Source organism: Schistocerca piceifrons, chromosome 2 (assembly GCF_021461385.2).
Source record: "Schistocerca piceifrons isolate TAMUIC-IGC-003096 chromosome 2, iqSchPice1.1, whole genome shotgun sequence".
Taxonomy (NCBI): Eukaryota; Metazoa; Arthropoda; class Insecta; order Orthoptera; family Acrididae; genus Schistocerca; species Schistocerca piceifrons.
Window position 1 is genome coordinate 936036059 of NC_060139.1, and position 12196 is coordinate 936048254.

General features: G+C 38.2%; 1 protein-coding gene across 1 annotated transcript in view; it reads right to left on the bottom strand.

Annotated features, from left to right (window-relative positions):
- Positions 1-12196, bottom strand: part of LOC124777768 (diacylglycerol kinase eta) — a 583415-nt gene that overhangs the window by 225329 nt on the left and 345890 nt on the right. Inside the window, exons 11-12 of the mRNA XM_047253274.1 lie at positions 7316-7475; positions 2349-2432 (exon numbers count right to left, since the gene is read on the bottom strand). Coding sequence (XP_047109230.1) covers positions 2349-2432; positions 7316-7475 — 244 coding nt within the window. The remainder of the gene's footprint in view (positions 1-2348; positions 2433-7315; positions 7476-12196) is intronic.

A 12196-nucleotide genomic window follows, 5' to 3' on the forward strand; every position in this document is an offset into this window, starting at 1 on the left:
ATATCACATAGCTGGAAGTGAAGAGGAGAAATTGTGAGAGAAGGCAGAACAGCTCCAGCAGATTAAAGTAGAAGCATACAAAGAAGAGAATATAATCTGAACAGCAATACAGGGTAAGAGGTGACTTAAGTGGTTACAGGAATTATGGAAATTATGGAAAAGACAGTACACAAGAGGAAATTGCTTATTCACATTCTAACTCATTCAAATAGCAGTTCAATATACACTATACTGTGATTAAAATTGCTTGATAGTTGACACTCCATGTGTTGGACATGTCTTCTTCCAATCAGACCACTCAGTTTTGTACCTGAACTGTTCACCAATCCCCAACTGTCACAACAAATGGTCAAATAACTTCCAATGCCTTGTCTAGCTTTTTTTTCTTCTTGTGTTTGGATCTCGAATCCTGAGTTGAACCCTTTTATTTTGCATTTCATGACACATCAGAAACACGCATGCATGCTCACACAAGCGCGCGCACACACACATGCACACACACAATATGATAACAAAATATGAATATTTCGTATACACCACTAGCGGACAGCTACTGGATGAAGGCTGAAAATGATTGTTGCAATGGTTACAAAAATAAAACAATTTAATGGCAAAGATGTACTCTGTAGCGCAGTGGTGACATCACAGACTGTGATGGAAAGGAGGTGGGTTCAAATATGAAAATATTTCTTTTTCTTTTTTAAATATTTACCAAAATTACCATTATTGTTTCAATTAATTGGTTTCAAACAATTTTTTTTTATTTTGAATCTTTTGCTGCATCATTTTCATCATCATACTTTTTTATTTGCTCATATTTTTCTTCCTATCATTTTGCTTTCTTTTGGGATCTGCCTACGTTGCCCATAACCTGTAAATGAGTTCCAAAGGTGAGAAGTTACAGTTCACTTTTAGTGCTGAAACTGAATTTTTTTCTGTCTTGAGCTTGCTCATACAGATCAGCTTTAATCACTGTGAGCAAAGCAAGCACGATGATTAGTTCTGCTGCAGGTTGCTGACCACTCTTTTCTCAGAGAGACTGCACATGAAGATGTTGTGGTTCGGTTAGGACATGAATGTAAATTCAGGGCTGCAAAATGTGCTGTCTGCCACAGTTCAGTCATTGGCCATTTAAAATCAGCTATGGACTGAGTATCTTGTGTTCCCATCATACCTAATGGCAGCAGCTTCCAACATTGTTCTGATTTACATTAACAGCATTTCAGCACTCATGAAGCAACTAGCCACGCTTGCGTGTCATCTTTAACCAAGTGGTAGCCAATATGGCAACACTGTAGCACAAAGTGATGGATGTCAACTATCAAGTAATTTTAAATGGAGTATAGTAATGAAAATCATAACAAGTTAGATATATAAAAAGGGAAATTCACATGAGAAAGCATAAAATTATGAGACAGAATGGCTGGCCAGTAACCTTTCCTCCCCAGGGTATGAACAAATAGCTTCAAAAGCTAGGATAATTTCTTGTACTTTTCTTTCTTTCACCAGTACTAAGAATTTCACCTCCAGAAGGAAAGAACTGGCCAGCCATTCTGTCTCTTCATTTTGTCAGACTAGTTTGTGAGACAATGTCAGACTTATAGGAATACATGTGGTTTCCCTTGGTTTGTTTATTTTCTTCACTACTTAATGAGCAAGTGAGCAGAGACCTCCAATTGTGTTTCTGCAATTCTACTACTAAGAGAAAAAGAATTTGTCCTTTGATGTTTCATACTAAACACTCATGGAACTGTTTTCTAACTTCTCATAAAACAAAACAGTTCAGCGAAAGGTTAGCAGTGTTATGGCCTCTAGTATCAAATTTTAATATTTTATGCTTTTAGCATTATTGCTTTTGGCGTTTTCATATGTAATTAGGTGTGTCCACTTAATATTGCCCCGCAAACTGGCAGAAAACTGCATTCTGCAAACATATTCCCTCACCCTCAATCACAGCATAATTACTGTTTACTTTACCTAAAGAAGAGGTCTCGCCAATAAAATAATACTGCTCACGTATCACATTAAGAATTAATTCTTATTATATGAGCATTAAATTTCATGGTCTTAGAGGGAGTTACACAACTTGTAGGATATTTACTGATTTAATTTTATGAAGGTTTTTTCAAGTTATAATATATCAGTTGCAACAGGTAATCTTTCCACTTTCCTCTGGATATAATTTCTTCCTTTTGTGTAAAAAGAGGCACATTTCAGGCTCATTTTTAAAGAGCACAATAGTTTATTTGGCTATACTTTTTGGCATACTGGCAGTGTATTCTAGGATACACAGTAAAGCTTCAATGTTCAGAGTTACTGCAAATCAATATTTGAAATACAATGTTTACCCTTTTTGGCTGAGGAGTTTCTTTCTCAGGTTGTTCCACAATACCCTTTTCTTCTCCTTCAGGCAATATTCCAGTCACAGTTGGCTGAAAAGTAGTAAGCAAAATCAGTGAAATAATGTACTAATTCAATTCAAAACCTAATTATATCTTGTGTTATGTAACTAAAATTGAAATGCAAAACTGAAACATGACTATTAATAGATTCAGGACAGTAGAAGGAGAAGGTCTCCTTACTGACTTCAGACATAGCAACCAGAAAAAAGTGCACAAACACGCTAAACACAGGAAAAACACATTGAACCTCTTTCATTTAGTGTTTTTCAAGATCTCAGAATTTTATGCTCACATATTTTTACAATGCTGGACAATAAATTCCTCTATAAAGGTCAACATGGTTTCCATAAACATTGACCCTATGAAATACAGCTCACTCTGTTTGTCAAAGAGATCCAGAGCACCATACACAGCAGCACCAGGTTGATGTTATGTTCATCAACTTCAGGAAGGTGTCATTTAATGAATAAAATATGATATTACCAAGGATTAAACCAGGTCCGTGACTGGAATCAGGACTGCCTCATAGAAAAAGCTCAACATATACCCTTGACAGAACAAAACTGACAGATTTAAAAGTAATTTCACGAACACCACAAGTGTGATAAAAGCATATATATAAATGATCTAGCAGATAACGCTGGATGCTTCATGAGGCTGTTCACAGATGTTGTAGTTGTCTATATGCCAGAAGACTGTAGCAAACTACTAGAAAATAAACAAAGGATTGACGATTGGTGCAGGGGACTGGCAGTTGACCCCAAACTTACATAAATACTACATATTATGCATAAATAGGTGAAGAAATCCGCTACAGTTTCATTACAAAATTGACAAAAATTCACTGGAAGCAGTAGTTACCATACAATACCTAGAAAGTAACTGTCTGGAACAACCTAAAGAGGAATGAACACACAAAACAATTTCTAGGAAAGCTGATACCAGAGTGAGATTCACAGAAAAGATATTAAAGAAATGTACTTCAAACCATGAAAAAAGCAGCTTAGAAAATAATTTTTTGTCAGTTCTTGAGTACTGTTCATCAGTTTGAGATCCTTACCAGCTGGGTTAATAGGGGAGATAGAAAAGAATAACATGTTTCATCCCAGGATTGTTTCATTGGCATGTGAGCATAACGCTCTTGACAGGCTCTAGTATCAGATGCTACAAGAGACACATAAGCATGACAGAGAAATTTACTATTGACATTCAAAGAGAGTAAATTCTGGGAAGAGTCAGACAACACATTACCTCCTTCCATGTACATCTTGTGAAATCACAATAATGAAAAAAATATCAGAGAAATTGGATCTAATATGGTTTATCAACAATCATTCTTATAGCACACCATTCGCAAATAGAACGGGGAATGATGGAAAAAGAAATTGGCACCATAAGTACCCTCGACCAAACACCACAAGGTGGCTTGCAGACTATACATGTAGAACAAAGAGCAATAAAGAAAGCAGCAAGCGGAGTAAGTGCAGATTTCTAAAGGAAAGAAATCTATTAATTAAAAGGAAAGTAAAGTGCAAAAGTTGGAATCCAAAAAAAGCTTCTTGTTAAACATCACATCCTTACATGTTTGCTATTGCATATTTTCTTTTCTGCCTCTCTCTTTTGATAAAGATATCATCAGAAAGTTGTGAAAACTAAAGATTCAACTGCTGTTATTTTTTTGTGTGTGTTAAACTTACTCCAGTAGTTGCTGTTTCAGTAACTGGTAAATTAATGTTTCTTTTCCATCCTTCGCACAAACCATATACACTCTACACAATATTATACACTCCTGACCAAATGAATTGCAAATAACTATTGTGTTGGAGGGAGATGGAATGCCTTGCAGTAATGACAGTGATGCCACATCAAATAGATTTCTTGGCATGCCTCTTGATCCAAAACCAATGTGGGGAAATCACAAAAACTACATATCTATTAAATTAGTCTGAGGCATCTATTTGCTAACTGAACTTGGGACTTCTGTAAGTGCCAAGTTATTACTTAACTCTTATTGTGCTCTTTTTCACAGACATTTAACCTATAAAATATTGTTATAGGGCAATTCTTCAGGCACAAAAAGTATTATTTGGCAAAAACGGTGGTCAGGTGCATTTCTTGAGTGAGAAATCATGTATCCTGCAGATCATATTTAAAAAAAAACTAAAATTGTTGACAGTTATATCCCTTCATATATGATGAATGAAAACATCGCTGACATCAGATAAAACTCAGCTTTCATTGACCACACTACCAGTTTCACAGCTTACAGACACATCTTCAGGTCCAATCTACTTATTTAAGAACTGAAACATAATTACAAACTTTTTTGTGCTATTATAGATGTTTATTTGAAGACTAGTACTTACAAAAAAGCAATTATATACTGAACAATATTAGGAAAAGGATAGATTGCAACTCACTGTAAAAACGAACCATTGAGTTGCAGACAGGCACAACAAAAAGACTGTTACATGTTATAGCACTCAGCCATAGCCTTCTTCAGGAAAGAAACATACACACATTCACACAAGCAAGCACTCATCATAAACACATGACTGTTACCACCAGCACCTCCGTCTGGAATCTGGTCGGAGTTCCCTGTGGTAGCGGTCATGCGTGTATGAGGTGAGCTTGCTTGTGTGAATGTGTGTGTGTTTCCTCTGCTGAAGAAGGTTTTGGCCAAAAGCTATAATGCGTAACAGTATTTTGTTGTGTCTGTCTGCAATTCGAAGAGTCATTGTTACGATGAGTAGCAATGTATTCATTTCCTAATATTGCTTGTATTCCAAACTAGAGTTTCCACTATTCAATCAAACACTTAGTTGTTTGTTGCTACCAAGGAAAACCTACAGAATCACAAACAGGAACAGTCTATATACAACCACAACACATATCTCAGGTAAATGATTAACAATGCATCACTGAATGTCTTTGGGAACACTACACAAAGATGGCTCAACCAAAAGGCATTATAGAATATAAAAAAAATTTAAAACATTTAGCGAAAGTGATCTTTCTATTAAATATGGTGTGCCTCCAATTATTAATGTTTCCTTTGTGGTGGTTTTCTAGTAGTTTACTGCACCATTTTATCCTTATTGTGTGTATTGTCCAGCTGTAGCATTACTTATGTTGCATACAGCTCATTTACATTAACACATTACTAACACAGATGCCTTATAATACAGATATGCACTGTACATATGTGTATGTATCACAATGACACTTCTTATTTTGTACAAACAATGATAAAATCAACAGTATTTACAATGCTTGATGATGGGTAAATAAATGAATAAATAAAAAACAACATTTGAAAGACAGAAGCCACTGTCAATTATCAAAGATTGTAGCAACAGATAGAAGTTCCACAGTGGAGCAAATCTCTCGCCATTTCAATGCTGGACAACATCAACCAAAGACACAGCGTACTATTGTGAACCAACTCGTCCCTATAGGGCACAGAAACCCAATCTCAAAGGGCATTCAAATTAATGTGGCCAAAGGAACAACATGGCCACCAGATGCTCAAAATGTGGACAAAAGGTTACCTTGACTGGTTATTCATGGTATATGTTGGTACAAACTAATGGCAGAATACTGAGTACAAAAAATCACATGAGATGATGTAGTTCTTTTTTCAGCAGGGCACCATTCAAGCAAGTTCTGGAGGTATTCTCATGTGGGGCATATGTAAATGGGATGAAATGGTGGTACCAATAAGCCTACCATTATCTGTCACCAGCTAATGATAGGCTACATAAGCCTACAGTTTGATAATGTGAATCTGTTTTATTGCCTTCAGTATACCACAGGTTACCTGCACCTTCAGCAGGACAAAGCACCAACCTATTTCTTGTAAACTGTGACATAATGATCTGAGGAAGGCTCCACAGTGACATGAGTGTGCTTGTGTCTAATGGAATCGAAGCCATAACATGTTGTCACCATCATCAAATCAGACAGAGTTGTTAACATGCTACTATGTAGATGCCCCTAATTCAGCTGCTCATTGGTTTACAACTGTGAAATCAGTAATTGTAACATGTTTTTATATCTGCAGCTCATGATCAAACAATACACCAAAATAGTATTAATAAACTAGCTTATTATTCCAGTGTGTCTCTAGCACATAAGATTCTCTTACATACTGAAGAAAATTACCATTAAAAGAAAGCATCTGAACTGAACATTCCCAGCTATAAAACACAATAAAAATTAAACCTATTACAAATTAATTCAATATTTTAACATTACTTTCAAACTTTTACATAAAGAGAACTATAAAAAGTTTCATAGAACTGACAAATATAGAAATAAAAAATTCACAGCAGAGGTAAATGGGTCCTATGCTCACAGTATTTGAAAGCAATACTTAATTCTGACACATGGGCACACAAACACAGTTTTTTAACAAAACTATCTCAGACTTTAAACTGTTAGAGCTGATTCTCAAAAGGTGGCAGAATAGAGAATTAAGGCTCTTTGATTTGCTCAACAACACGCATTGCCTATGTAAAAAGATCAAATATTACTATGGTTAAAATTCTACATTCAACTGTACATTCTCATATAACAGGCTAAATGAACCAGTAGGAGGTTACAAGATGGCAAAGAGCAAACCATTCCCAACTATACAAAGGCTACTAGAGCATTATGGTGTTCAGACCAACATTCAAGTATATGACTGCTTTATTTTACTTTGATAATCATTGGCTGAAGAGGTTCTTCACTGATAAATTGTATTGGTTCTTGGTTCTGAGTTAATCTGTTCTTTTCATTGTCACAAGAAATCAGAAACATCCACTTCCATTTCTTCAACATATTATGCTCATTTCAAACTCTCACTTAATCACTGCATTCCTGTGTTTGTTTGTGTGCTCATGATAATAAATAATCATTATGCACTATACCTCAGGCTTTGCAATCTTCTCTTCATCATGTAGTGTAGCCAATAGCAAATCAAGCTTCTCATTAAGAACTTTGCATTTTCCACCAAACTGATCATCACCTTGACCTAAACTGATTTCAGCTGCTCGCATTGTAAAATCCTTCACAGTCTCACACAAGATCCTGAAAATAAAATAACCTAGGTTAAGGATAAGATCTTGAATTTTTAAAATCACTAAAAAAGAATACTATTATTTATTTCTTTTTAAAATTCAGCTGCAATCACAGGCAAAGAAAACTTGGATTTTTAAAATCACTAAAGAAGAACACTATTATTTATTTCATTTTAAAATTCAGCTGCTATCACAGGCAAAAAAAACTGAAAATGGAACCATTCAAATGTAGATGGAGTGGCAAAATGTTTGGGTGCTAACATGAAGAAATTTATGAGAATATTAGCTTCCCTTGCAAATTTCACTGGTGAAACCATTTTTGGTTATCAGTCAAGTAACAGTATGTCAAAACAATGTTTTGACAAGTTTCACAGTAGCCAGTTATAGGTACAGTGCCAGTTCCCACAAAAAATGACCTTTTATAGAGTTTGGGCTCTGCAACACCTATGCCCCAGGAATATCAGGCAGAGCAATTTTGAACCTCTGGAATGGCATGTTCCAGGCAATGATGGAGGCTGTAGTTAGTGGATGAAACTGTGTGCCTGAAATCAAAATCCTTCTACAGGTATATAGGCATACCTATGTGTATATATGGTTTGAAAATTTTACCACTAGATGGCATGGTAAGCGGCAGAATATACAAAATACACAGCTATTCCTCAGTTTGCAATTGACCTGCTCAGCATGACTATTGCAATCCAGGATAAAGTGCTGCTGGTAAAGCTCTTTTTACAAGTATGGTGACTGTGCAGCAGTAGCTCTGCAGAAGTTGACACACTCACGGGTATGAAAAGAGGCATTGATCCAATGTCTGCCAAGGGTCTTGAGGAAATGATTATGAAATTAAAAAATACAGGTTCTTTTGAAGTGCTGTGTGGAAGACGGAGGAAGATAATTGACCCAAAGTCAGTACACGGTGTGACTATATCATTGCAGGAAAAGTCGAGTAGTGGTATGGTAACATGCAGGACATGGGGAATTGCCTGATCTTTGGACATGCCTGTCAGCATGGTGTATAAAATTCTACAAAACATCCTGCTTTACTATCCACATTAAATTATCATGTTCATGAGTTGCTTTATGGTGATCTGCCAGAAAGACAAACGTTTGTTCTTGAATTCCTGCAAACGTAACTGTATGGTACGGTTCGACGGCGTCATTTATTGTATGGCCTTTATATATATATATATATATATATATATATATATATATATATATAATAGAAGGAATCATTCCACGTGGGAATGATATCATTAATTTGAATCCAACAATTACGTTTCTTATTGTCACTGTTGCATTTTGAAATCTTTTCTGTCGTCTTATTTTCCTCTTTCTGTTGTTGCCAGTAGTTTCACTTTGTATTCACCTTCTCCTTTTTACCGTAATCTGCTATACTATTTTATCCCGCCTATATATATACTAAATAATACGTAACCCACTTCCAAACCATAACCAAAAAAATTTTTTTGCCGCTTTCAGCACTACCACCTCTATAATATCCACCGTTTCTAGTTCACAAACAGCTCCTTTCACCTTTTAAACAACCATTTCGGCCAGTTCTAATAACTTTCGCCTTATTTCCATTTCCGTTTTTCCCACATCACTTATAATTTTTAGCCGCTTCCCACAGGTTTTAAAGTCATTATTTCTTCGTCAGACAATTGTTAGCCTCATTTTCATAATCTGCCACCACAATACCACTCCTTTTAATATACTACACGCAGTTTTTTCGAAATTTTCCCGAATTTCTCCGTCCTTTAACGTGTTTTGGAGGCAACACAACCACCTAACCTTTATGCACATCGTTGTCTACCAACCCAAGTCCAACATAGCCCAGCTGTAACCAACACCTTTTCGCCTTTTTTCATTCCAGATCTCCAGTTACTTTCCGGTTCACCTTTATCTCTCCCCATATATTTTTATTTTCATTTTCATTTCACCTCATGTTACACTTTCCACCTTCTAATACCATGTCACCCTCACAACACCCCCACAACGACCCCATTAAGTTTTATTTACATTCCCTCCACAAACATGCCTTCGCCCTAGCCAGATTACGCTCCCATATTCTATTTTCTCAGGCTTGTCTGACATTTGGCATCACCCCCAAAGGCCTCACACTTAAAGTTCCCATCTCTGGCTGCAACCCTTCCTTCCATCAGTCCCTATACCAGTTCCAAACTGAACAATCCATTGCCCTCACCCACCTAATCCTTCACCTACACATCAACTCAGCCAATGAACACACCCGTCAACTTCTATCCTTAATAAAAGTCCTTAATCTTTCCTCTCCCACATCCACACCGGCTGTTCAGAGCATCCTCCTACAGGCCAACCATAAATTAGAACAGCATGCCACCCTCCACCTCAAAAAACTATCCAATCTCCTGGTTTCCCACCTCTGGATAGGCAACTCACTCACCCTTCACAACCTTTCCAGCAAACCTCAACCTCCTCTCATTGCACACAAACCCAGTCTCTCCCATCTACTCAATCTCCCACTTCCAGCTCCACTCCCTCCAAAACCTCAAAATTCCGATCAACACAATCTGGAACCACAACACCCTAATTCAGTAGTTAACCTTTCCTCCAAACCTCTCTCCCGATCCGAAACCTCTGTCCTATCCAAAGGCCTCACCTTCAGCCCCACTCCCAGATTCAACCAAACAGCCCTCGTCAAAGATTTACTGTCCTACACTCGTACTCTCTGCTGGAAGTATCACTTTGCCACGAAGAAAAATGATCCTAATCCTACTCCTAATGATCCGACTCCTCAAGACACCATCCAAATTGAACCCTGCCCGGAACAGTTCCGTCCTCCGTCACAGCGGGACCCACCTCCTCTTCCTCAAAATCACCCTCTCCAAACCTTCCAGGAATTTCTGACTTCCAGCCTTGCATCTCAATCCTTCTTAAAAAACCTTAATCCTACACCCAACATCACCACTGCTGAAGCCCAGGCTATCCGTGATCTGAAGGCTGACCGATCCATCGTCATTCTTCCAGCGGACAAGGGTTCCAAGACCGTGGTACTTGATCGTCGGGAGTATGTGGCTGAGGGGCTGCGTCAGCTTTCAGACAACACCACATACAAAGTTTGCCAAGGTAACCCCATTCCCGATGTCCAGGTGGAGCTTCAAGGAATCCTCAGAACCTTAGGCCCCCTGCAAAACCTTTCACCTGACTCCATCAACCTCCTGACCCCACCGACACCCCGCACCCCTACCTTCTACCTTCTTCCTAAAATCCACAAACCCAATCATCCCGGCCGCCCCATTGTAGCTGGTTACCAAGCCCCCACAGAACGTATCTCTGCCTACGTAGATCAACACCTTCAACCCATTACATGCAGTCTCCAAGTTTAAACGCAGCCAAAACCTCTCAGACAAACTGAAGCTAAACGATGTCAAAGTTAGCGTAAGGAGGGCTATGCGTGAAGCGTTCATTGAATTCGAAAGTAAAATTCTATGTACCGACTTGACAGAAAATCCTAGGAAGTTCTGGTCTTACGTTAAATCAGTAAGTGGCTCGAAACAGCATATCCAGACACTACGGGATGATGATGGCATTGAAACAGAGGATGACACGCGTAAAGCTGAAATACTAAACACCTTTTTCCAAAGCTGTTTCACAGAGGAAGACCGCACTGCAGTTCCTTCTCTAAATCATCGCACAAACGAAAAAATGGCTGACATCGAAATAAGTGTCCAAGGAATAGAAAAGCAACTGGAATCACTCAATAGAGGAAAGTCCACTGGACCTGACGGGATACCAATTCGATTCTACACAGAGTACGCGAAAGAACTTGCCCCCCTTCTAACAGCCGTGTACCGCAAGTCTCTAGAGGAACGGAGGGTTCCAAATGATTGGAAAAGAGCACAGATAGTCCCAGTCTTCAAGAAGGGTCGTCGAGCAGATGCGCAAAACTATAGACCTATATCTCTTACGTCGATCTCTTGTAGAATTTTAGAACATGTTTTTTGCTCGCGTATCATGTCATTTCTGGAAACCCAGAATCTACTATGTAGGAATCAGCATGGATTCCGGAAACAGCGATCGTGTGAGACCCAACTCGCCTTATTTGTTCATGAGACCCAGAAAATATTAGATACAGGCTCCCAGGTAGATGCTATTTTTCTTGACTTCCGGAAGGCGTTCGATACAGTTCCGCACTGTCGCCTGATAAACAAAGTAAGAGCCTACGGAATATCAGACCAGCTGTGTGGCTGGATTGAAGAGTTTTTAGCAAACAGAACACAGCATGTTGTTATCAATGGAGAGACGTCTACAGACGTTAAAGTAACCTCTGGCGTGCCACAGGGGAGTGTTATGGGACCATTGCTTTTCACAATATATATAAATGACTTAGTAGATAGTGTCGGAAGTTCCATGCGGCTTTTCGCGGATGATGCTGTAGTATACAGAGAAGTTGCTGCATTAGAAAATTGTAGCGAAATACAGGAAGATCTGCAGCGGATAGGCACTTGGTGCAGGGAGTGGCAACTGACCCTTAACATAGACAAATGTAATGTATTGCGAATACATAGAAAGAAGGATCCTTTATTGTATGATTATATGATAGCGGAACAAACACTGGTAGCAGTTACTTCTGTAAAATATCTGGGAGTATGCGTACGGAACGATTTGAAGTGGAATGATCATATAAAACTAATTGTTGGTAAGGCGGGTACCAGGTTGAGATTCATTGGGAGAGTGCTTAGAAAATGTAGT